Source organism: Oncorhynchus tshawytscha, linkage group LG15 (assembly GCF_018296145.1).
Source record: "Oncorhynchus tshawytscha isolate Ot180627B linkage group LG15, Otsh_v2.0, whole genome shotgun sequence".
Lineage (NCBI taxonomy): Eukaryota > Metazoa > Chordata > Actinopteri > Salmoniformes > Salmonidae > Oncorhynchus > Oncorhynchus tshawytscha.
Window position 1 is genome coordinate 13,543,196 of NC_056443.1, and position 24,486 is coordinate 13,567,681.

Here is a 24,486-nt window from a genome sequence, read left to right on the forward strand (position 1 = left end):
CATAGATCTTCAATGTGAAGGGTTTAACAATCACTAGTTAACTACACATGGTTGATGATATGACTAGTTTATCTAGCTTGTCCTGCGTTGCATATAATCGATGCGGTGCCTGTTAATTTATCATTGAATCATAGCCTACTTCGCCAAACGGGTGATTTAACAAGCGCATTCGCGTAAAAAGCACCGTCGTTGCACCAATGGTGTACCAAACCATAAACGCCTTTCTTAATATCAATACAAAAGTACATATTTTTAAACCTGCATATTTAGTTAATATTGCCGGTTAGCATGCATTTCTTTTAACTAGGGAAATTGTGTCACTTCTCTTGCGTTCATTGCACGCAGAGTCTGGCTATATGCAACAGTTTGGGCCGCCTGGCTTGTTGTGAACTAATTTGCCAGAATTTTACTTAATTATGACATAACATTGAAGGTTGTGCAATGTAACAGGAATATTTAGACTTATGGATGCCACCCGTTAGATAAAATACGGAACGGTTCCGTATTTCACTGAAAGAATAAACATTATCTTTTCGAAATTATAGTTTCCGGATTTGACCATATTAATGACCTAAGGCTCGTATTTCTGTGTGTTATTATGTTATAATTAACTTCTCTAGAGTAGGGGGCAGCATTAGGAATTTTGGATGAAAAGCATTCCCAAATTAAACAGCCTGCTACTCGGGCTCAGAAGAGATTATATATATATATATATATATATAGTGCCTTGCGAAAGTATTTGGCCCCCTTGAACTTTGCGACCTTTTGCCACATTTCAGGCTTCAAACATAAAGATATAAAACTGTATTTTTTTTGGTGAAGAATCAACAACAAGTGGGACACAATCATGAAGTGGAACGACATTTATTGGATATTTCAAACTTTTTTAACAAATCAAAAACTGAAAAATTGGGCGTGCAAAATTATTCAGCCCCTTTACTTTCAGTGCAGCAAACTCTCTCCAGAAGTTCAGTGAGGATCTCTGAATGATCCAATGTTGACCTAAATGACTAATGATGATAAATACAATCCACCTGTGTGTAATCAAGTCTCCGTATAAATGCACCTGCACTGTGATAGTCTCAGAGGTCCGTTAAAAGCGCAGAGAGCATCATGAAGAACAAGGAACACACCAGGCAGGTCCGAGATACTGTTGTGAAGAAGTTTAAAGCCGGATTTGGATACGAAAAGATTTCCCAAGCTTTAAACATCCCAAGGAGCACTGTGCAAGCGATAATATTGAAATGGAAGGAGTATCAGACCACTGCAAATCTACCAAGACCTGGCCGTCCCTCTAAACTTTCAGCTCATACAAGGAGAAGACTGATCAGAGATGCAGCCAAGAGGCCCATGATCACTCTGGATGAACTGCAGAGATCTACAGCTGAGGTGGGAGACTCTGTCCATAGGACAACAATCAGTCGTATATTGCACAAATCTGGCCTTTATGGAAGAGTGGCAAGAAGAAAGCCATTTCTTAAAGATATCCATAAAGTGTCGTTTAAAGTTTGCCACAAGCCACCTGGGAGACACACCAAACATGTGGAAGAAGGTGCTCAGGTCAGATGAAACCAAAATTGAACTTTTGGCAACAATGCAAAACGTTATGTTTGGCGTAAAAGCAACACAGCTCATCACCCTGACCACACCATCCCCACTGTCAAACATGGTGGTGGCAGCATCATGGTTTGGGCCTGCTTTTCTTCAGCAGGGACAGGGAAGATGGTTAAAATTGATGGGAAGATGGATGGAGCCAAATACAGGACCATTCTGGAAGAAAACCTGATGGAGTCTGCAAAAGACCTGAGACTGGGACAGAGATTTGTCTTCCAACAAGACAATGATCCAAAACATAAAGCAAAATCTACAATGGAATGGTTCAAAAATAAACATATCCAGGTGTTAGAATGGCCAAGTCAAAGTCCAGACCTGAATCCAATCGAGAATCTGTGGAAAGAACTGAAAACTGCTGTTCACAAATGCTCTCCATCCAACCTCACTGAGCTCGAGCTGTTTTGCAAGGAGGAATGGGAAAAAATGTCAGTCTCTCGATGTGCAAAACTGATAGAGACATACCCCAAGCGACTTACAGCTGTAATCGCAGTAAAAGGTGGCGCTACAAAGTATTAACTTAAGGGGGCTGAATAATTTTGCACGCTCAATTTTTCAGTTTTTGATTTGTTAAAAAAGTTTGAAATACCCAATAAATGTCGTTCCACTTCATGATTGTGTCCCACTTGTTGTTGATTCTTCACCAAAAAAAATACAGTTTTATATCTTTATGTTTGAAGCCTGAAATGTGGCAAAAGGTCGCAAAGTTCAAGGGGGCCAAATACTTTCGCAAGGCACTGTATATATCACTGGTAGATTTGGATAGAACACACTCTAAAGTTTCCAAACCTGTTAAAATAATGTCTGTAAGTAGTATAACAGAACTGATTTGGCAGGCGAAAACCTGAGAAAATCAATTCAGGAAGTATTTTGTTTATTTGTTCTCTACTCAATGCCATTACAGTATCCGTTGACTTAGGACTCAAAGTGCAGTCCCTATGCCTTCCACTAGATGTTAACAATCTTTAGAAAATGTTTCAGGCTTGTATTCTTATGAGGGAGTAAGACCAGTCTGAATGAGTGGACCCTGACATGTCACAGAGCTTTTTCATGCGCAATCCCGAGAGAGTGCATTTCTTGTTTACCTTTTATATTGACAACAAAAGGTAAGGGATTAATTTTATCTCCATTTCTGAGTTTTGTAACGCTTCTGCTTGGCTGGTTACTGTTTGTCAACTGGGCTATGTTCTCAAATAATCTTAAGGTATGCTGTCGCCGTAAAGCATGTTTTAAATCTGACACCGTGGTTGGATTTACAAGAAGTTCATCTTTAACCCTATGTAAAATCTGTTTTGTTTTCAGAATTTTTATGAGTATTTCTGTATTTGAATTTGGCGCTCTGCAAACTCACTGGATGTTGGCCAGATTACCCTAGAGAGGTTAAGTATGATTTGATATTTGATAGAACAGTCTGATTGAGCAGTGGTAGGCAGCAGCAGGCTCGTAAGCATTCATTCAAACCGCATTGAGCTGTTTATGACTTCAAGCCTATCAACTCCTGAGCTAGTTAGAGGGGTGTGCGCTAATAGCGTTTCAAACGGAGACGTCACTTGATCTGAGACCTTGAAGTAGTTGTTCCCCTTGTACTGCAAGGGCCGCGGCTTTTGTGGAGCAATGTGTAACGATGCTTCGAGGGTAGCTGTTGTCCGTGAGTTCACGTTTCGAGCCCAGGTAGGGGCAAGGAGAGGGACGGAAGCTATCCTGTTACACTGGCAATACTAAAGTGCCTATAAGAACATCCAATAGTCAAAGGTATATGAAATACAAATGGTAGAGAGAGAAATAGTCCTATAATAACTACAACCTAAAACTTCTTACCTGGGAATTTTGAAGACTCATGTTAAAAAGGAACCACCAGCTTTCGTATGTTCTCATGTTCTGAGCGAGGAACTTTCTTAGCTTTCTTACATGGCACATATTGCACTTTTACGTTCTACTCCAACACTTTGTTTTTTCATTATTTAAACCAAATTGAACATGATGATTTATTGGAGGCTAAATTGATTTTATTGATGTATTATATTAACTAAAAGAGTTCATTCAGTATTATTGTAATTGTCATTAATACAAATAATAATAATTATTATATATATATATATATATTTTTTTTTTTTTAAATCGGCCGATTTAGTCGGTATCGGCTTTTTTGGTCCTCCAATAATCGGTATTGGCGTTGAAAAATCATAATCGGTCGACCTCTAGCATGTACAGTTGAATTCAGAAGTTTACATACACCTGCCATCCTGTATGTGTGTTGTTCAGATTTACCGATCCTGTGCAGGTGTTGCACATGGTCTGCCACTGCGAGGACGATCAGCTGTCCGTCCTGTATCCCTGTAGCGCTGTCTTAAGAAGGGCTATATAAATACATTTGATCTTAGGTGTCTCACAGTACGTGCATTGCAATCTATAGCCCTGGCCACATCTACAGTCCTCATGCCACCTTGCAGCATGCCTAAGGCACGTTCACGCAGATGAGTCAGTAGAAAGGTCTCTTAGTGTCCTAAGTCTCCATAACTGTGACCTGAATTGCATACAGTCTGTCAGCTGTTAGTGTCTTAACGACCGTTCCAAAGGTGCATGTTCGTTAATTGTTTATGGTTCATTGAACAAGCATGAGAAACAGTGTTTAACACCCCCGGCCGTCCTACAATCTAAGCTAGATGCCCTCAATCTCACACAAATTATCACTGGACCTACCAGGTAGAACCCAAAATCCGTAACCACGGGCACCCTCTTAGATATCATCCTGACCAACCTGCCCTCTAAATACACCTCTGCTGTCTTCAACCAGGACCAAAGCCATCACTGTCTCCTTGCCTGCGTCTGTAATGGGTCTGCGGTCAAATGACCACCCCTCATCACTGTCAAACGCTCCCTAAAACACTTCAGTGAGCAGGCCTTTCTAATCGACCTGGCCCGGGTAACCTGGAAGGATATCGACCTTATTCCGTCAGTAGAGGATGCCTCTATTCTTTAAAATTGCTTTCCTCACAATCTTACATAAGCATGCCCCGTTAAATTTAGAACGAGGAACAGATAAAGCCCCTGGTTCACTCCAGACCTGACTGCCCTTGACCTGCACAAAAACATCCTGTGGCGTACTGCATTAGCATCAAATAGCCCCCCATGATATGCAACTTTTCAGGATCATTAGGAACCAATATACACAGGCAGGAAAGCCAAGGCTAGCTTTTTCAAACAGAAATTGACATTCTGTAGCACAAACTCCAAAAAGTCCTGGGACACTGTAGTCCAAGGAGAATAAGAGCACCTCCTCCCAGCTGCCCACTGCACTGAGGCTAGGAAACACTGTCATCACTGATAAATCCACAATAATTGAGAATTTCAAGAAGCATTTTTCTACAGCTGGCCATGCTTTCCACCTGGCTACCCCCTAACCCGGTCCACAGCTCTGCACCCCACACAGCAACTTTCCCAAGCCTCCCCCATTTCTCCCACACCTAAATCCAGATAGCTGATGTTCTGAACAAGCTGCAAAATCTGGATACCTACAAATCAGCTGGGCTAGACAATCTGGATTCACTCCATCTAAAATTATCCGCCGCAATAGTTGCAACCCCTATTACTAGCCTGTTCAACCTCTCGTATCGTCTGAGTTGCCCAAAGATTGTAAAGCTGCCGTGGTCATACCCCTCTTCAAAAGGGGGAGACACTCTAGACCCAAACTGTTACAGACCTATATCTATCCTACCCTGCCTATCTAAGGTCTTCGAAAGCCAAGTTAACAAATAGCTCACCGACCATTTCGAATCCCACCGTACCTTCTCCGCTATGCAATCTGGTTTCTGAGCTGGTCATGGGTGCACCTCAGCCACGCTCAAGGTCCTAAACGATATAACCGTCATCGATAAGACAATACTGTGCAGCAGTCTTCATCGACCTGGCCAAGGCTTTCGACTCTGTCAATCACCACATTCTTATCGACAGCCTTGGTTTCTCAAATTACTGCCTCGCCTTGTTCACCAACTATTTCTCAGACAGAGTTCAGTGTGTCATATTGGAGGGTCTGTTGACCTCTGGCAGTCTCTATGGGGGTGCCACAGGGTTCAATTCTCAGGACGACTCTTTTCTCTGTATACGTCAATGTCGTCACTCTTGCTGCTGGTTATTCTTTAATCCACCGCTACGCAGACAACACCATTCTGTATACCTCTGTCCCGTCTTTGGACACTGTGTTAACTAACCTCCAGACGAGCTCCAATGCCATGCAACTCTCCTTCCGTGGCCTCCAACTGCTCTTAAATGCAAGAAAAACTAAATGCATGCTCTTCAACCAATCGCTGCCAAGACCTGCCCGCTCGACTAGCATCACTACTCTGGGCGGTTTTGACTTAGAATATGTGGACAACTACAAATACCTAGGTGTCTGGTTAGACTGCAAGCTCTCCTTCCAGACTCACATTAACTTCGTATGGCTGCAATCCCGTTAACGGGAGCGATTTGACAACAGCCAGTCAAAGTGTAGGACGCCATTTTCAAAACATTAAAAATCTCATAATTAACATTCCTCAAACATACATGTATCTCATACCATTTTAAAGCTATTCTCATTGTTAATCTCACCACAGTGTCCGATTTCAAATATGCTTTACAGCAAAAGCACCACAAACGATTATGTTAGGTCACCACATAGCCACAGAAAAACACAGCCATTTTTTTCCCAGACAAAGAGGAGTTTCAAAAAGCAGAAAGAGATAAAAAATTAATCATTAACCTTTGATGATCTTCATCAGATGACACTAATAGGACTTCATGTTACACAATACATGTATGTTTTGTTTGATAAAGTTCATTTTATCAAAATATGAGTTTACATTGGCGCGTTACATTCACTAGTTCCAAAAACAACCAGTGATTTTGCATAGCCACATCATTCAACAGAAATACTCATCATAATTGGAGATGATAATACAAGTTATACACATGGAATTATAGATATACCTCTCCTTAATGCAACCGTTGTGTCTGATTTCAAAAAAACTTTACAGAATAAGCCAGCCATGCAATAATCTGAGACGGCGCTCAGAAATATGTCACAATAGCCGCCATCTTGACGTCAACATAAACAAGAAATGACATGATAAATATTCCCTTACCTTTGATGATCTATATCAGAAAGCAGTCCAGGAATCCCAGGTCCACAATAAATGTTTGTTTTGTTCGATAATGTCCAAATACCTTATTTTGTTAGCGTGTTTGGTATACATATCCAAACGCTCATTTTGGTCAGCGTTATATCCGACAAAAACTTCAAAAAGTTATATTACAGGTCGAAGAAACATTTCAAACTAAGTACAGAATCAATCATTAGGATTTTTTAACATATAGCTTCAATAAAGTTCCAACCGGAGTTCTCCTTCTTACCATGAGGAATAAGCATGATCAGAAAATGGCTGACTGCCAGTCACCTGATAGATTCAGCTCTCATTCACTCCCACAACACCATAGAAGTCTCATTATAATTTCTATTGATGGTTGACATCTAGAGGAACCCCTACGCAGTGCAACATTAAGATCTCAAGGGGATTTCATTGGGGACTCTGGTGTATACATACAAAGCTCATTTTGCCTGCCATATGAGTTCTGTTATACTCACAGACATCATTCAAACGGTTTTAGAAACTTCAGAGTGTTTTCTATCCGATACTAATAATAATATGCATATATTAGCAACAGAAACTGAGGAGCAGGCCGTTTACAATAGGCACCTTATTTATCCAAGCTACTCAATACTGCCCCCCAGCCATAAGAAGTTAAACATCTCCAATCCAAAATTAAATCCAGAATCGGCTTCCTATTTCGCAACAAAGCATCCTTCACTCATGCTGCCAAACAAACCCTCGTAAAACTGACTATCCTACCGATCCTTGACTTTTGCAATGTCATTTACAAAATAGCCTCCAACACTCTACTCAGCAAACTGGATGCAGTCTTTCACGATGCCATCCGTTTTTTCACCAAAGCCCCATATAGTACCCACCACTGCGACCTGTATGCTCTCGTTGGCTGGCACTCGCTTCATATTCGTCGCCAAACCCCCTGGCTCCAAGTCATCTATAAATCTTTGCTTGGTAAAGACCCGCCTTATCTCAGCTCACTGATCACCACAGCAGCACCAACCCGTAGCACGCCTTCCAGCAGGTTTATTGCACTGGTCACGCCCAAAGCCAATTCCTACTTTGGCCACCTTTCCATCCAGTTCTCTGCTGCCAATGACTGGAACAAATTGCAAAACTCAGTGAAGCTGGAGTCTTATACTTACCTCACTAAATTCAAGCATGAGATGTCAGAGCAGCTTACAGATCATTGCACATGTACATAGCCCATTCAGCTACCTCATCCCCATATGGTTATTTATTTGTCTTGCTCCTTTGCACCCCAGTATCTCTACTTGCACATTCATCTTCTGCACATCTATCACTCCGGTGTTTAATTGCTAAATTGTAATTACTTTGCCTCTATGGGCTATTTATTGCCTTACCTCCCTAATCTTCCCTCATTTCCACACACTGTATATAGACTTTGTTTATTGACTGTACGTTTGTTTATTCCATGTGTAACTGTTGTTGTTTGTGTCTAACTGCTTTGTTTAATCTTGGTCAGGTCGCAGTTGTAAATGAGAACTTGTTCTCAACTTGCCTACCTAGTTAAATAAAGGTTAAATATATCTATTTTTGTATTAAATAAATCTTATGCAGCACGCCATCACTCTCCTTGGTCAAATAGCCCTTACACAGCCTGGAGGTGTGTTTGGTCATTGTCCTGTTGAAAACAAATGATAGTGGGACTAAGCGCAAACCAGATGGGGTGGTGTATCGCTGCAGAATGCTGTGGTAGCCATGCTGGATAAGTGTGCCTTGAATTCTAAATAAATCACAAACCGTGTCACCAGCAAAGCACCCCCACACCTGGTCCTCTATGCTTCACAGTGGGAAACACACATGCAGAGCTCATCTGTTCACCTACTCTGGTCTCACAAAGACACGGCGGTTTGAACCAAAAATCTCCAATTTGGACTCAGACCAAAGGACAGATTTCCACCGGTCTAATGTCCATTGCCTGTGTTTCTTGGCACAAGCAAGTCTCCTCTTCTTATTGGTGTCCTTTAGTAGTGCTTTCATTGCAGCAATTCAACTATGAAGGCCTGATTCACACAGTCTCCTATGAACAGTTGATGTTGAGATGTGTCTGTTACTTTTTCTCTGTGAAGCATATATTTGGGCTGAATTTTCTGAGGCTGGTAAATGAACTTGTCCTCTGAACTTGTCCTCTGCAGCAGAGGTAACTCAGGGTCTTCCTTTCATGTGGCGGTCCTCATGAGAGCCACTTTCACCATAACGCCAGATGGTTTTTGTGACTGCTCTTTAATAAACTTTCAAAGTTCTTGAAATTTTCTGGATTGACTGACCTTCATTGTCTTAAAGCATTTCCCTTTGTTTTTTGAGCTGTTCTTGCCACAATTTCTGATTGGCTCAAACGCACTAAGAATTGAAAAGAAATCCCACAAATTAAAAAAGGCACACCAGTTAATTTAAATGCATTCCAGGTGAATACCTCATGAAGCTGGTTGAGAGAATGCCAAGAGTGTGCAAAGCTGTCATCAAGGCAAAGGGTGGCTATTTGAAGAATCTCAAATATATGTTGATTTGTTTAACACTTTTTTGGTTACTACATGATTCCATATGTGTTATTTTAAAGTTTTGATATCTTCACTACTATTCTACAATGTAGAAAAAAGTAAAAACCAAGAAAAACCCTGGAATAAGTAGGTGTCAAAACTTTTGAGCACACAGCCATGCAATCTCCATAGACAAATATTGGTAGTAGAATGGCCATACTGAAGTGTTCAGTGACTTTCAACATGGCAGAGTCATAGGATGACACCTCTCCAACAAGTCAATCAAATTGCTGCCCAGCTAAGCTTCCCAGGTCAAATATAAAAGTGCTGGTATTGTGAAGTGGAAACGTCAAAGAGAAACAACGGCTCAGCCGCCAAGTGGTAGGCCCAACAAGCTCACAGAAAGGGACAAAAAAAAAAATTGTCCTCGGTTGCAAAACTCAAGAGTTTCAAACTGCCTCTGGTAGCAACGTCAGCAAAGTAACTGTGTCGGGAGCTACACGAAATGGGCTTCCATGGCCGAGCAGCAGCAAGATAGATTTTTGCAGTTTTAAAAAGTTCATTTTCTGCAATTCTACACATTTTGCCATGGAGCTGAAAGGAAATGTTGCCGTTTTAAAGCTCATTTGGGGTCCCTGGCTGGGCCACTCAAGAATATTCAGAGACTTGTCCTGAAGCCACTCCTGCTGGCTGTGTGCTTAGGATAATTGTCCTGTTGGAAAGTGAACCGTCGCAGGTTGTCAAGAAACTCTGCACTTTGCTCCGTTCAGCTTTCCTTCAATCCAGACTGGTCGACTAGTTCCTGCCGCTGAAATACATCCCATAAGCATGACGCTGCCACCACCATGCTTCAGTGTAGGAATGGTATCAAATCAAACTTTGACACATGCAGCGATTTCAACAAGTGTAGACTCTACTATGAAATGCTTAGTTACAAGCCCTTAACTTTTATTTTTGATGTGTGTAGTTTTCAACTGCCTGACTATACAGTATGTGTTGGGTTAGGAGCCAGATTGCAGTTCCTATGGCTTCCACTAGATGTCAACAGTCGTTAGACATTGTTTCAGGCTTGTATTCTGAAAAACGAGGAAGAATGAGACCATATTGTAAGTGGCTTGCAGAATGAAGCAGAGCTCCCTTGCGCTCGTGACCGATTGCGCGCCGTTCGTTGTTTTTCCCTTTCTATGGAAGACGCTATATTGTCCGGTTGAAATATTATCAATTATTTAGACAGACGACCTGAGGATTAATTATAAACAGCGTTTGACATGTTTCGAAGAATTTTACCGGTACTATTAGGATATATTCATCTGCATGTTGTGACCGCCATTGAGCCAGTGGATTACTGAACAAAAGTTTTTGGGACATAAAGACGAACTTTATCGAACAAAACAAACATTTGTGTAACAGGAACTGTTGTGACTGCAACCAGAAGAAGCTCAAAGGTAAGTGATTAATTGTATTGCTATTTCTGACTTCCGTGACTCCTCTACCTTGGCTTGAAAATGTTTGTATGCTTCTGTAAGCAGGGTGCTGTCCTCAGATAATCGAAATGGAATGCTTTCACCGTGAAGCCTTTTAAAAATCTGACACAGCGGCTAGATTAACAAGAAGTTCATCTTTAAGCCGATGTATAACACTTATCTTTTATGAATGTTTATAATGAGTATTTCTGTATTTTGAATTTGGCGTTCTGCAATTTCACCGGATGTTGGCCAGGTGGGTCGCTAGCGGAACGCCTGCGCCAGAGGTTAAAACTTCTTCAGGCTAGGGGCCTTTTCTCTCAATTTCCACCTGACTGATGTGCGTGCCAAAAGTAAACTGCCTGTTGCTCAGGCCCTGAAGCCAGGATATGCATATAATGTGTACCATTGGAAAGACACTTTGAAGTTTGTAGAAATGTTAAAATAATGTAGGAGACTATAACACAATAGATACGGTATGAGAAATCCAAAGAAAAACCAACCTGATTTGAGAGTCTATGCTCTTACAATGGAAAGTATAGGGAAATAATGACATCTAGCTCCCAGTTTGCAATTCTTATGGCATCCACTGGGTGTCAGCACTCAATGTTCAAGGTTTCAGGCTTGTTTCTTCCAAAATAAGTAAAATAATAATAATACGTTTTACTACAGGGACACAGTCTTGGAAATTTGTGTATGCGCGTGCGATGAAGACGCACCTGCTAATAGCGGTAGATTTTTGGATTCCTTTCTCTGCATGTTGAACGAGTGGATTACTCAAATCGATGGCGCCAACTAAACAGACTTACTGGGATATAAAGAAGGATTTTATGTAACAAAACAACACTACATGTTATAGCTGGGACCCTTTTGGATGACAAATCAGAGGAAGATTTTCAAAAAGTAAGTGAATATTTAATTGTTATTTGTGAATTTATGAAAAAAATATTGGGGCGCCGTCCTCAAACAATCGCATGGCATGTTTTCGCTGTAAAGGCTACTGTAAATCGGACAGTGCAGTTAGATTAACAAGAATTTATAAGTACATTTACAGTGCCTTGCGAAAGTATTCGGCCCCCTTGAACTTTGCGACCTTTTGCCACATTTCAGGCTTCAAACATAAACATATAAAACTGTATTTTTTGGTGAAGAATCAACAACAAGTGGGACACAATCATGAAGTGGAACGACATTTATTGGATATTTCAAACTTTTTTAACAAATCAAAAACTGAAAAATTGGGCGTGCAAAATTATTCAGCCCCCTTAAGTTAATACTTTGTAGCGCCACCTTTTGCTGCGATTACAGCTGTAAGTCGCTTGGGGTATGTCTCTATCAGTTTTGCACATCGAGAGCCTGACATTTTTTCCCATTCCTCCTTGCAAAACAGCTCAAGCTCAGTGAGGTTGGATGGAGAGCATTTGTGAACAGCAGTTTTCAGTTCTTTCCACAGATTCTCGATTGGATTCAGGTCTGGACTTTGACTTGGCCATTCTAACACCTGGATATGTTTATTTTTGAACCAATCCGTTGTAGATTTTGCTTTATGTTTTGGATCATTGTCTTGTTGGAAGACACATCTCCGTCCCAGTCTCAGGTCTTTTGAAGACTCCATCAGGTTTTCCAGAATGGTCCTGTATTTGGCTCCATCCATCTTCCCATCAATTTTAACCATCTTCCCTGTCCCTGCTGAAGAAAAGCAGGCCCAAACCATGATGCTGCCACCACCATGTTTGACAGTGGGGATGGTGTGTTCAGGGTGATGAGCTGTGTTGCTTTTACGCCAAACATAACGTTTTGCATTGTTCCCAAAAATTTCAATTTTGGTTTCATCTGACCAGAGCACCTTCTTCCACATGTTTGGTGTGTCTCCCAGGTGGCTTGTGGCAAACTTTAAACGACACTTTTTATGGATATCTTTAAGAAATGGCTTTCTTCTTGCCACTCTTCCATAAAGGCCAGATTTGTGCAATATACGACTGATTGTTGTCCTATGGACAGAGTCTCCCACCTCAGCTGTAGATCTCTGCAGTTCATCCAGAGTGATCATGGGCCTCTTGGCTGCATCTCTGATCAGTCTTCTTCTTGTATGAGCTGAAAGTTAAGAGGGACGGCCAGGTCTTGGTAGATTTGCAGTGGTCTGATACTCCTTCCATTTCAATATTATCGCTTGCACAGTGCTCCTTGGGATGTTTAAAGCTTGGGAAATCTTTTTGTATCCAAATCCGGCTTTAAACTTCTTCACAACAGTATCTCGGACCTGCCTGGTGTGTTCCTTGTTCTTCATGATGCTCTCTGCGCTTTTAACGGACCTCTGAGACTATCACAGTGCAGGTGCATTTATACGGAGACTTGATTACACACAGGTGGATTGTATTTATCATCATTAGTCATTTAGGTCAACATTGGATCATTCAGAGATCCTCACTGAACTTCTGGAGAGAGTTTGCTGCACTGAAAGTAAAGGGGCTGAATAATTTTGCACGCCCAATTTTTCAGTTTTTGATTTGTTAAAAAGGTTTGAAATATCCAATAAATGTCGTTCCACTTCATGATTGTGTCCCACTTGTTGTTGATTCTTCACAAAAAAATACAGTTTTATATGTTTATGTTTGAAGCCTGAAATGTGGCAAAAGGTCGCAAAGTTCAAGGGGGCCGAATACTTTCGCAAGGCACTAAATGTTTCAAATCCATGTTATTTAATTTAATTGCGCGCCCTCCAGTTTCACTGGAAGTTGTCCCGCTAACGGGGCTCCTTGTTCTCATAACTATGGGTAAATAAGCAAACTTTTCAAAAAACCTATCTTCGCTTTGTCATTATTGGGAATTGTTTGTAGATTGATGACGCTGGAACATAACAAAAAACGTGGAAAAAGTGAAGGGTCTGAATACATTCTAAATGCATTGTATAGGGCATTTATCTTTCCGACATAATTTATATCTGGTCGAAGTTGTTTAAAAACACAGAGCGTTTTAACATGCGAAAATGTATATAAAAAAATATATAAAAAATATAGCTTGGACTTAGGCATCCCGATAAACTACTTAGGCGGCCTGCCCTAAAGTTTCTATCATCGAAAAATCCCTGAACACACTTGTCGTTGCAACATCTGCTCTGGATAAGTGAAGTCAAATACTAGCTAAATTCCTTACCAGCCGGTACAATCTCTAAACCAACCATCTTGGGACCACTGCCAAAGATCTGCATGGTCTTGGGCTCTTTGTTTTCCCGCTAGGAGAGGAGACAAAAACATAATACAACATCAGGGAACATTCCTGGGATGAGTCCGAAATGTTACCCTTTCCCTATATAGTGCACTACTTTTGACCAGAGCATTATGCAGGCCCCAAAGTAGTGTACTATTTCGGGAATAGGGTCTATTTCAGATGCAGAGTCCTGGAGAGATGTCCAGGAAACAGTTAGATCCTGTTGGAATGACAAACACCAACCACTGACCCCATGAATAGTTAGTTCTACTGACTGCAGCTGGGGAATCTTGGAAATGATGAAGGGGCAGAAGCTGGGTCGCTGTTCAAATAAAAAAGGTAGCCAACAACAGTAATGTGATATTGGGCCTGGATAATCATTGAATCCATGGTGATACCTTTGTAGGCTTTATGTTTGTTGCTGTGTATTGCATGTCATTTGGATGTCTTTATGCCAAAATACACAAAACAATTGCTATACAGTAAGTTCTCTGGACTAGCAGGCTTCTGGCAGATAAAAAAAAAAATGTAAAAGCCGGTAAATTTGCCGGCGCCAATTGTCCGGGAGAATTTAAAAAATGCTTGCCGGTCTATAGGTTAATTGGCATACTGTTGTGGAATAAAAATTGGCACGTGTACAGTATATTCGTTATGCATCTTATCCATCACATGCGTACAGATTACGGAATGGCTGATTTATTAGGGCCGATTTCAATTTTTCATAACAAAATCGGTAATCGGCATTTGATCATGGCCGATTAAATAGCACTCCAAGAGGAGACTGCATGGCAGGCTGATTACCTGTTATGCGATTGCAGCAAGGAGCCACGGTGAAGTGCTAGCAACCATTAAAAGTATCTTATAAAAAACAATCATAGTTAACTACACATAGTTGATGATATGACTAGTTTATCTAGCTTGTCCTGCGTTGCATATAATCGATGCGGTGCATGTTAATTTATCATCGAATCATGGCCTACTAGTGATTTAACAAGCGCATTCGCGAAAAAAGCACTGTCGTTGCACCAATGTGTACCTAATCATCAACACCTTTCTTAAAATCAATACAAGTATATATTTTTAAACCTGCATATTTAGTTAATATTGCCTGTTAAAAATGCATTTATTTTAACTAGGGAAGTTGTCATTTCTCTTGTTCTGTGCAACAGAGTCAGGGGATATGCAGCAGTTTGGGCCGCCTGGCTCGTTGCGAACTGTGTGAAGACTATTTCTTCCTAACAAAGACGGCCAACTTCGCCAAACGAGGGAAGATTTAACAAAAGCGCATTTGCGAAAAAAAGCACGAGTGTACCTAACCATAAATATCAATACCTTTCTTAAAATCAATACACAGATTTATTTTTTAAACCTGCATATTTAGCTAAAAGAAATCCAGGTTAGCAGGCAATATTAACCAGGTGAAATTGTGTCACTTCTCTTGCGTTCATTGCACGCATAGTCTGGCTATATGCAACAGTTTGGGCCGCTTGGCTCATTACGAACTAATTTGCCAGAATTTTACATAATGATGACATGACATTGAAGGTTGTGCAACGTAACAGGAATATTTAGACTTATGGATGCCACCCATTAGGTAAAATACAGAACGGTTCTGTATTTTACTGAAAGAATAAACATTTTGTTTTTGAAATGATAGTTTCAATATTTGACCATATTAATGGCTCGTATTTCTGCGTGTTATTATATTATAATTAAGTCTATTATTTGATAGAGCAGTCTGACTGAGCGGTGGTAGGCAGCAGCAGGCACATAAGCATTCATTCAAACAGCACTTTACTGCGTTTAACAGCAACATTGCACAGTTTATGACTTCAAGCCTATCAACTCCCGAGATTAGACTGGCAATACTAAAGTACCTATAAGAACATCCAATAGTCAAATGTACATGAAATACAAAAAAAATGGTAGAGAGAGAAATAGCCCTATAATAACTACAACCTAAAACTTCTTACCTGGGAATATTGAAGACTCATGTTTAAAAGGAACCACGAGCTACCATATGTTCTGAGCAACATACTTAAACGTTAGCTTTTTTACGTGGCACATATTGCACTTTTACTTTGTTATTGCATTATTTAAATTAAATTGAACATATTTCATTATTTATTTGAGACTAAATTGATTTTATTGATGTATTATATTAAGTTAAAATAAAAAGTGTTCATTGTTCATTCAGTATTGTTATAATTGTCATTATTACAAATATATATATATATATAGTCTGATCAATCGGTCTTGGCTTTTTTGGTCCTCCAATAATCGGCATCCGCATTGAAAAATCATGATCGGTCGACCTATAGTAGAGCATTTGAGCGGAAAAATCTGTCAAGAGAGTACGAGAGCTGCTGCTACAGCATCTCAAACAGCAAATGCATATGCAATGGAAGGCAGGTTTCATCAGCGTGTCACACACAACTTTGCAATAAGCTGGGGGCAGTATACATTTTGAAAAAATATACTTAATTGTTTGAAACCTGTGAAGGTTTTAATACGAGGCATGTCTTACCTTGCTTCAAAGTAGCCTAGCCAAAAAATCAGACCATATCCATGAAGGCAATTATTTTATATCAACTTTCTTTCATTGTCCAGTAACCAAAGGCACAATAGGAGTCACATTAGCATCCCAAGCTCGTTGTTGCATATTAGATCTCCCCTCTTTCTAATGGATATTTTCATCTCTGTCACATCAAACCACTCACATGTGCCTTTTTGACAGCGGTGTTTTCTTGCCAATTGCATTAACTATTGAACGAACAGTCTTGCGGAGTCATCTGCGAGAAATAGTTTATCAACATTTTCTGACCTGTTGCATCAGACTAATTGCTTTTTAAAGTTCCCTATGTAGCCTAGACCAACTGGTTCTATCATCCCACAACTGTCCGAAAGTCAGATTGGAATCGGCTATTTCTTTCTCGACAAGCTGAGTAATAGCATAGGTAAACTTTTCTATGCGGAATAGCATATTGCTGCTATCCCCCATAGGAGAAAATTTTACCTATTCTATTGGTCATCTTGTCGAGAAAGAAATAGGCTAGGAATTTTGCTATTCGTTACCCGTCTTGTTGGCAGAGGAAAGGTGGATAGTTATTCTAACATCTTCAAAGAGCACATCAGAATTCGGCAAGAAGGATTGCACATCGTTGCATCCTAGACTTTCATGTTCAATTAATATGAAGTACAACAAATCCAAACAAAGTATACAGATTTGACGTAATTCTTGCAGAAAAATGTAATATGAATGTAAATGTCTCCTTCACGATTTGCCCAAATGTACCTGGGTGAACTGACACTAAATGTCATGTAGTTTGCTCATATTTCAAGTTACCCGTCTGAAACTTTGCACATACACTGCTGCCATCCTGTGGACACCATCGGATTTACAACCAGAGTGATGGCTAGACGTGGGACCTTTGTTGCATTTCAAAGATGGTAGGGGAGGAAAAAAAAGTAGTTTTTTTCTTTGTATTTTCTTCTACCAGATCTATTCTCTTACATTCAATTCACATTTCCACAAACTTCAGTGTTTCCTTTCAAATGAACCAAGAATATGCATATCCTTGCTTCAGGGCCCAAGCTACAGGCAGGTAGATTTGGGTGTGTCATTCTAGGCGAAAATTTAAAGAAAAAAAAAAAGGCCACCATCCTCCCTAAGACGTTTTAAAATGCTGCTGGTCAAATGTCCGGCGTCACATTTTCCAAACCGAAACCCTGGCATATCCATACATTAGATCAATATTGGGTACAGTATCTCAGTTAGCAGCATATAAAACTACAACCCCCAACCTAACTTTCTATAGCACTTGTGATAAGAAATAGGCTGTTCTGAATTACATAAGAGGAAAAGATAATACCATTACAGTAACCATGTGACCCCATGACACAGGGTGACAAGCAGATTTGCCAAGAAGAGAGGTATCTGTTGATGTGTGTACTGTCTGTCCATAACAAGGCTAAGGCTCTGTCTATTGAGAATGTAGCTAATGCATCCAGAGCCAGCAAACAGGCTGCAAAGGCCCTCTTGCTAATGAGAACCTATCTCCATCAATTGCATTTCCAGTGCATTAAGTCCACAAACAAGTTAGGCAAAAAACAGAGTAAAAATGCAGATCATGTTTTGTAAATCACCATGTGAAATCAAAATAAAACTGATCAAATAAAATATAAAAAAAGTCTCCAGTGATCACCTCATCACCGACCTCGTACTTCAGGCGGCGGGAGCGTCGCTCAGGGAGCAGGCAGTCCTTGTTCTGAGTCCCGTCACTCAGGCTGTCCCTCTCTCGGTCCTCTTCATCCTCCTCCTCTTCCTCTTCCTCTTCCCCCATGCCCTCGTCCTGCACCTCTTCGTCATCTCCCTCCTCGTACAGATGGTGGATACCCTGAGGGGGAGAGAGAGGGTAGGGTAGTTAAAAATCAGCAAGAGGAGGGAGAAGGCCTACTTACTCAAGGTCGGCCGATTAATCGGAATGGCCGATTAATTGGGGCCGATTTCAAATTTTCATAACAATCGGAAGTCGGTATTTTTGGGCGACAATTGTTTTTTGTTTATACCTTTATTTAATAAGGCAAGTCAGTTGAGGATGGCTTTCACTTCAGCAGTAATAAATTCATTAGCTTCTTTGAGGAAAAGATCATGATTATTAGAAAGCAAATTACAGACTCCTCTTTAAATCTGCGTATTCCTTCAAAGCTCAGTTGTCCTGATTCTACACATAGGATCAAGAGAGACACTCAAGTGTTTTAGTACTATATCTCTTGATACAATGATGAAAATAATCATGGACTCTAAACCTTCAGGCTGCATTCTGGACCCCATTCCAAATAAACTACTGAAAGAGCTGCTTCCTGTGCTTGGCCCTCCTATGTTGAACATAATAAACAGCTCTCTATCCACCGGATGTGTACCAAACTCACTAAAAGTGGCAGTAATAAAGCCTCTCTTGAAAAAGCCAAACCTTGACCCAGAAAATATAAAAAGCTATCGGCCTATATCGAATCTTCCATTCCTCTCAAATTTTAGAAAAGGCTGTTGCGCAGCAACTCACTGCCTTCCTGAAGAGAAACAATGTACAACAATGTAATGGTCATTTTTGAACATCTTGGCCATGTTCTGTTATAATCTCCACCCGGCACAGCCAGAAGACGACTGGCCACCCCTCATAGCCTGGTTCCTCTTGGTTTCTTCCTAGGTTTTTGCCTCTCTAGGGAGTTTTTCCTAGCCACCGTGCTTCTACACCTGCATTGCTTGCGGTTTGGGGTTTTAGGCTGTGTTTCTGTACAGCACTTTGAGATATCGGCTGATGTACGAAGGGCTATATAAATAAATTTGATTTGAGAACCCATTCTTACTTTCAATGACGGCCTAGGAATGGTGGGTTAAACTGCCTTGTTCAGGGGCAGAACGACAGATTTTCACCTTGTCAGCTCGGGGTATGCAATCTTGAAACCTTACAGTTAACTCGACCAACGCTATAACCACCTGCCTCTCGTTGCACTCCACAAGGAGCCTGCCTGTTACGCGAATGCAGTAGAAGCCAAGGTAAGTTGCTAGCTAGCATTAAACTTCTTATGAAAAATAAATCAATCAATCATAATTACTAGTTAAACTAGTAATATCATCAACCATGTGTAGTTATCTAGCTTGTCCTGCGTTGCATATAATCGATGCAACGCTGGAAAAAAGCACAATCGTTGGACGACTGTTCCTAACCATAAACATCAATGCCTTTCTTAAAACCAATACACAGAAGTACATATTTTTAAACCTGCATATTTAGCTAAAAGAAATCCAGGTTAGCAGGCACTATTAACCAGGTGAAATTGTGTCACTTCTCTTGCGTTCATTGCACGCAGAGTCAGGGTATATGCAAAAGTTTGGGAAACCTGGCTCATTGCGAACTAATTTGCCAGAATTTTATGTAATTATGACATAACATTGAAGGTTGTACAATGTAACAAGAATATTTAGACTTAGGGATGCCACACGTTAGATAAAATACCAGAACGGTTCCATATTTCACTGAAATAAACCTTTTGTTTTTTCGAAATGATAGTTTCCTGATTCGACCATATTAAACCTGTTAAAGATAGGGCTGATTTACTGCCCCCTTTGGAGGAATTGCGTGCCCATAGTAAACAGAAACAAAATCTGTCAAAAATTGCTAATATATGCATATAAAAATTATTATTGAATAGAAAACTCTAAAGCTTCTAAAACCGTTTAAATTATGTCTCTATGTAAAGCAGAACTCTCAGGGCACTAATTCTCCCAAACTCTCTCTTGTCATCATAAAAGTTGGCCCAACTTTGACGTCATCGCCCCCACCCTTCCCAAGCACCTACAGTCCTGGGAACAGTTTCGATGTCTTCAGCGCGATGTCTGCTTTCAATGGGGCTTCTCATTGTGAGAATCGCGCGCTCACAAGAGTTTTGGCGGGCCGAAACCTTTCGGTCACGCGAAAAAACAGGTTACTCTCATGCGCGCTCTGCTCCGGTGATGTCTTTCTTCCAAGATTGATTAAACGATGCGTGTGTTTCTGATCGTCCTCAGGATTGCTGTGAACCTATATAACATGCTAACGCTTGGTTCTGAACATAGTTTGACAAGTTTAGTCGACATATAATATGTAATTTCAACGTTTTGGTGCGCATCCACTCGACCTTTTGGCTGCATTTCAACCGAAATATGTCGTGTTTGATAACCGAAAAACAGCTTTAGTTTTGAAGTCTGTGATTTTGGTAAGTATAAACCCTTCCACGTCTTCTGATGGAAGAACAGCAAAGGTAAGGGAATATTTATGTGGTAAATTTGGGTTTCTGTGGACTCCGAGATAGAGGAGCCATAATGCTAATTTCTGAGCGCCGACTCATATTATAGCCTAGTGAACGAAATCTGTAACGTTAAAAATAAAATGTAACACAGCGATTGCATTTAGAAGAAGTGTATCTTTCTATATATATGTAGAACATGCATATTTAGTCAAAGTTTATGATGTGTATTCCTTGTTAGCTGACGGCATCTGCCGGAGCTATCGTCATTTCTCCGGATATTTGAGTAGCATTTTTTGAACAATGCGTCATTGTAAACAGAGATTTATGGATATATATAGCATATTATTGAAAAAAACATAAATGTACTGTGTAACATGTTATATTACTGTCATCTGATGAAGATTTCAAAAGGTTAGTGAAATTATTTTTCTTTTAATCCTGCGTTTGGTGATTGCATATTTTGTTCAATTTGGCTATGGAAATTAGCTGTGTCTTCGGTGTGTCTTCGGTGGTGGTTTGACATAAATAGGTGCTATGTTTTCGCCGTAAAACATTTTAGAAATCTGACTTGCTGGGTAGATAAACAAGTTGTTTATCTTTCATTTGAGCTATTGGACTTGTTAATGTGTGGAGGTTAAATATTTTTAAGAATATTTTTTGCGTTCCATGCGCCACATTCCAGCTGACGGTGGGAGGGCAAGTTCCCAATTGGGACTCAAGATCCTCAACAGGTTGCTCGTATTTGTGTGTTATGTTATAATTAAGCCTAGGATTTGATATTTGATAGAGCAGTCTGACTGAGCGATGGTAGGCTCGTAAGCAACGAGCCAAATTGAACATGTTTCATTACTTGGCTAAATTGATTTTTGATGTATTATAAAGTTAAAATAAGTGTTCATTCAGTATTGTTGTAATTGTCATTATTACAAATAAATCAATAAAAATCTGCCGATTAATCGGTATCGGCTTTTTTTTGGGTCCTCCAATAAAATCGGTATCGGCGTTGAAAAATCATAATCGGTCCATAACCTCTACTACTTACCCAGTTCAAAACAATGTGGGTGTAAGGTAGGTGTTACTGTGGCAGATGTAAGGTGCTGGTTGATAGATTTTTGGAGAATGGTTGAATAGAGCAGGGAGTAGTAACATTTCAAATCAAATTGTATTTGTCACATGCGCCGAATGGGGTATATAGGTCCTGGCTGGCAGGATGCTTGGCCCCAGTGATATACTGGGCCGTTCGCACCACCCTCTGTAGTGCCTTGTGGTCAGAGGCCAAGCAGTTGCCATACCAGGCAGTGATGCAACCCGTCAGGATGCTCTCGATGATGCAGCTGTAGTACCTTTTGAGGATGTGAAGACCCATGCCAAATCTTTTCAGTCTCCCGAGGGGGAATAGGTTTTGTCGTGCCCTCTTCACGACTGACATGGTGTTGGACCATGTTAGTTTGTTGGCGATGTGGAAGGTAAGGAATTTAAAGCTGCTCGGTCCTCCTTTTCCTGTAGTCCACAATCATGTCCTTTATCATGTTGAGGGAGAGGTTGCTGTCCTGGCACCATAAGGTGTCGTCGTTTGTTGGTGATCAGTCCTACCACTGTTGTGTCATCGGCAAACTTAATGGTGTTGGCCATGCAGTCCTGGCCATGCAGTCATGAGTGAACAGGGAGTACAGGAGGGGACTGAGCACAAACCCCTGAGGCCCCCCCCCACCCCCCGTGTTGAGGATCAGCGTGACGGATGCGTTGTTTCCAACCCTTACCACCTGGGGGCAGCCCTCCAGGAAGTCCAGTTATAGAGGGAGGTGTTTAGTCCAAGGGTCCTAAGCTTAGTGATGAGCTTTGAGGGCACTGTGGTGTTACACGCTGAGATGTCAATGAATAGCATTCTCACATAGGTGTTCCTTTTGTCCAGGTGTGAAAGGGCAGTGTGTAGTGCAATAGAGTTGCATCATCTGTGCATCTATTTGGGCGTTATGCAAATTGGGGTGGGTCTAGGGTTTCAGGAATAATGGTGTTGTGCGCCATGACCAGCCTTTCAAAGCACTTCATGGTTACAGATGTGAGTGCTGCAGGTTGGTAGTTATTTAGGCAGGATACCTTAGTGTTCTTGGGCACAGGGACTATGGTGGTCTGCTTGAAACATGTTGGTATTACATACTCAGTCAGTGACAGGTTGAAAATGTCAGTGAAGACAATTGCCAGGTAGGTACAAGGTACACGTCCTGGTAATCCATCTGGCCCAGTGGCCTTGTGAATGTTTACCTGTTTAAAGGTCTTACATCAGCTCCTGAGAGCGTGATCACAGTCGTCCGGAACAGCTGATGCATACATGTTTCAGTGTAACTGGCCTCAAAGCGAGCAGGTAAGTCATTTAACTCGTCTGGTAGGTTCATGTCACTGGGCATCTCTTGGCTGTGCTGCCCTTTGTAGTCTAATAGTTTGCAAGCCCTGCCACATCCGACGAGTGTCGGAGCCGGTGTAGTACGATTCGATCTTAGTCCTGTATTGACGCTTTGCCTGTTTGACTGTTCGGAGGGCATAGCAGGATTTCTTCTAAGCTTCCGGGTTAGAGTCCCACTCCTTGAAAGCGGCAGCTCAGTGCAGATGTTGCCTGTAATCCATGGCTTCTGGTTGGGGTACGTACAGTCACTGTGGGGACGACGTCCTCAATGCACTTATTGATAAAGCCAGTGACTGATGTGGTGTACTCCTCAATTCCATCGGAAGAATCCTGGAACATATTCCAGTATGTGCTAGCAAAACAGTCCTGTAGCTTAGCATTTGCTTCCTCTGACCTTTATTGACCGAGTCACTCGTACTTCCTGCTTTAGTTTTTGCTTGTAAGCAGGAGGATAGAATTATGGTATTTTGACATCCGGATGAAAAGCGTGCCCGAAGTAAACTGCCTGTTACTCAGGCCCAGAAGATAGGATATGCATATAATTTGTAGATTTGGATAGAAAACACTAACGTCAAACTTATGTCGTGAGTATAACAGAACTGATATGGCAGGCGAAACCCCGAGGACTAACCATCCCCCCAAAAAATGTTAGGCTTAGTACTTTTTTCAATGGCTATTACTTTAATTATAAGGCCAAGTCCTCCCAGATTGCAGTTCCTAGGGCTTCCACTAGATGTCAGTCTTTAGAAAGAGTTTCAAGGCTGGTTTTTGGAAAAATGACCCAGAAATGGTAGTTTTTCTAGGTGGCTCCATTTTGGCTGTAGTGTTTCCAAGCTTGTGGAAGAAAGCGCATTCTTGGTATTTTTCTCTGGTAAAGACAACAACGATTCTCCGTCTTAAATGTTATAGTTTATTTGCGTATTAGGATACCTAAGGTTTGCTTATAAATGTTGTTTGACTTGTTTGGAAAAGTTTATTAGTAACGTTTGGGATTCAAATAAATTACTGTAAAAATCTAACTTTCATGAAATCACACTTCCAAGATACCAAATTAAAGCTACTCTTGTTGTGAATGCAGCCAACATGTCAGATTTCAAAAAGGCTTTTCAGCGAACGCAAATGATGCTATTATCTGAGGATAGCACCATATTAAACAAAGAGAAACCATATTTCAACCCTGCAGCCGCGACACAAAATACAGAAATAAAAATATAATTCATGCCTTACCTTTGCGAGCTTATTTTGTTGGCACTCCAATATGTCCCATAAACATAACAAATGGTCCTTTTGTTCAATTAATTCCATCGATATATAGTCCAAAACGTCAATTTATTTGGCGCGTTTGATCCAGAAAAACACTGGTTCCAACTTCC

At 40.8% G+C, this 24,486-nt stretch overlaps 1 protein-coding gene across 7 annotated transcripts in view; it reads right to left on the reverse strand.

The window, feature by feature from the left end:
* LOC112214450 (lysine-specific demethylase 5A) overlaps nt 1-24,486 on the reverse strand; it is a 91,645-nt gene that overhangs the window by 60,024 nt on the left and 7,135 nt on the right. For 5 of the 7 annotated variants that reach the window (XR_002948116.2, XR_002948114.2, XM_024373196.2 and 2 more), the window contains exons 5-6: nt 18,129-18,320; nt 13,870-13,948 (exon numbers count right to left, since the gene is read on the reverse strand). Coding sequence is in view for 5 of the 7 variants with exons in the window: in XM_024373196.2 (XP_024228964.1) it covers nt 13,870-13,948; nt 18,129-18,320 (271 nt within the window). In the remaining 2 variants the exon portion in view is untranslated. The remainder of the gene's footprint in view (nt 1-13,869; nt 13,949-18,128; nt 18,321-24,486) is intronic. The other 2 variants (XM_042298176.1, XM_024373197.2) reach the window with 1 other exon arrangement.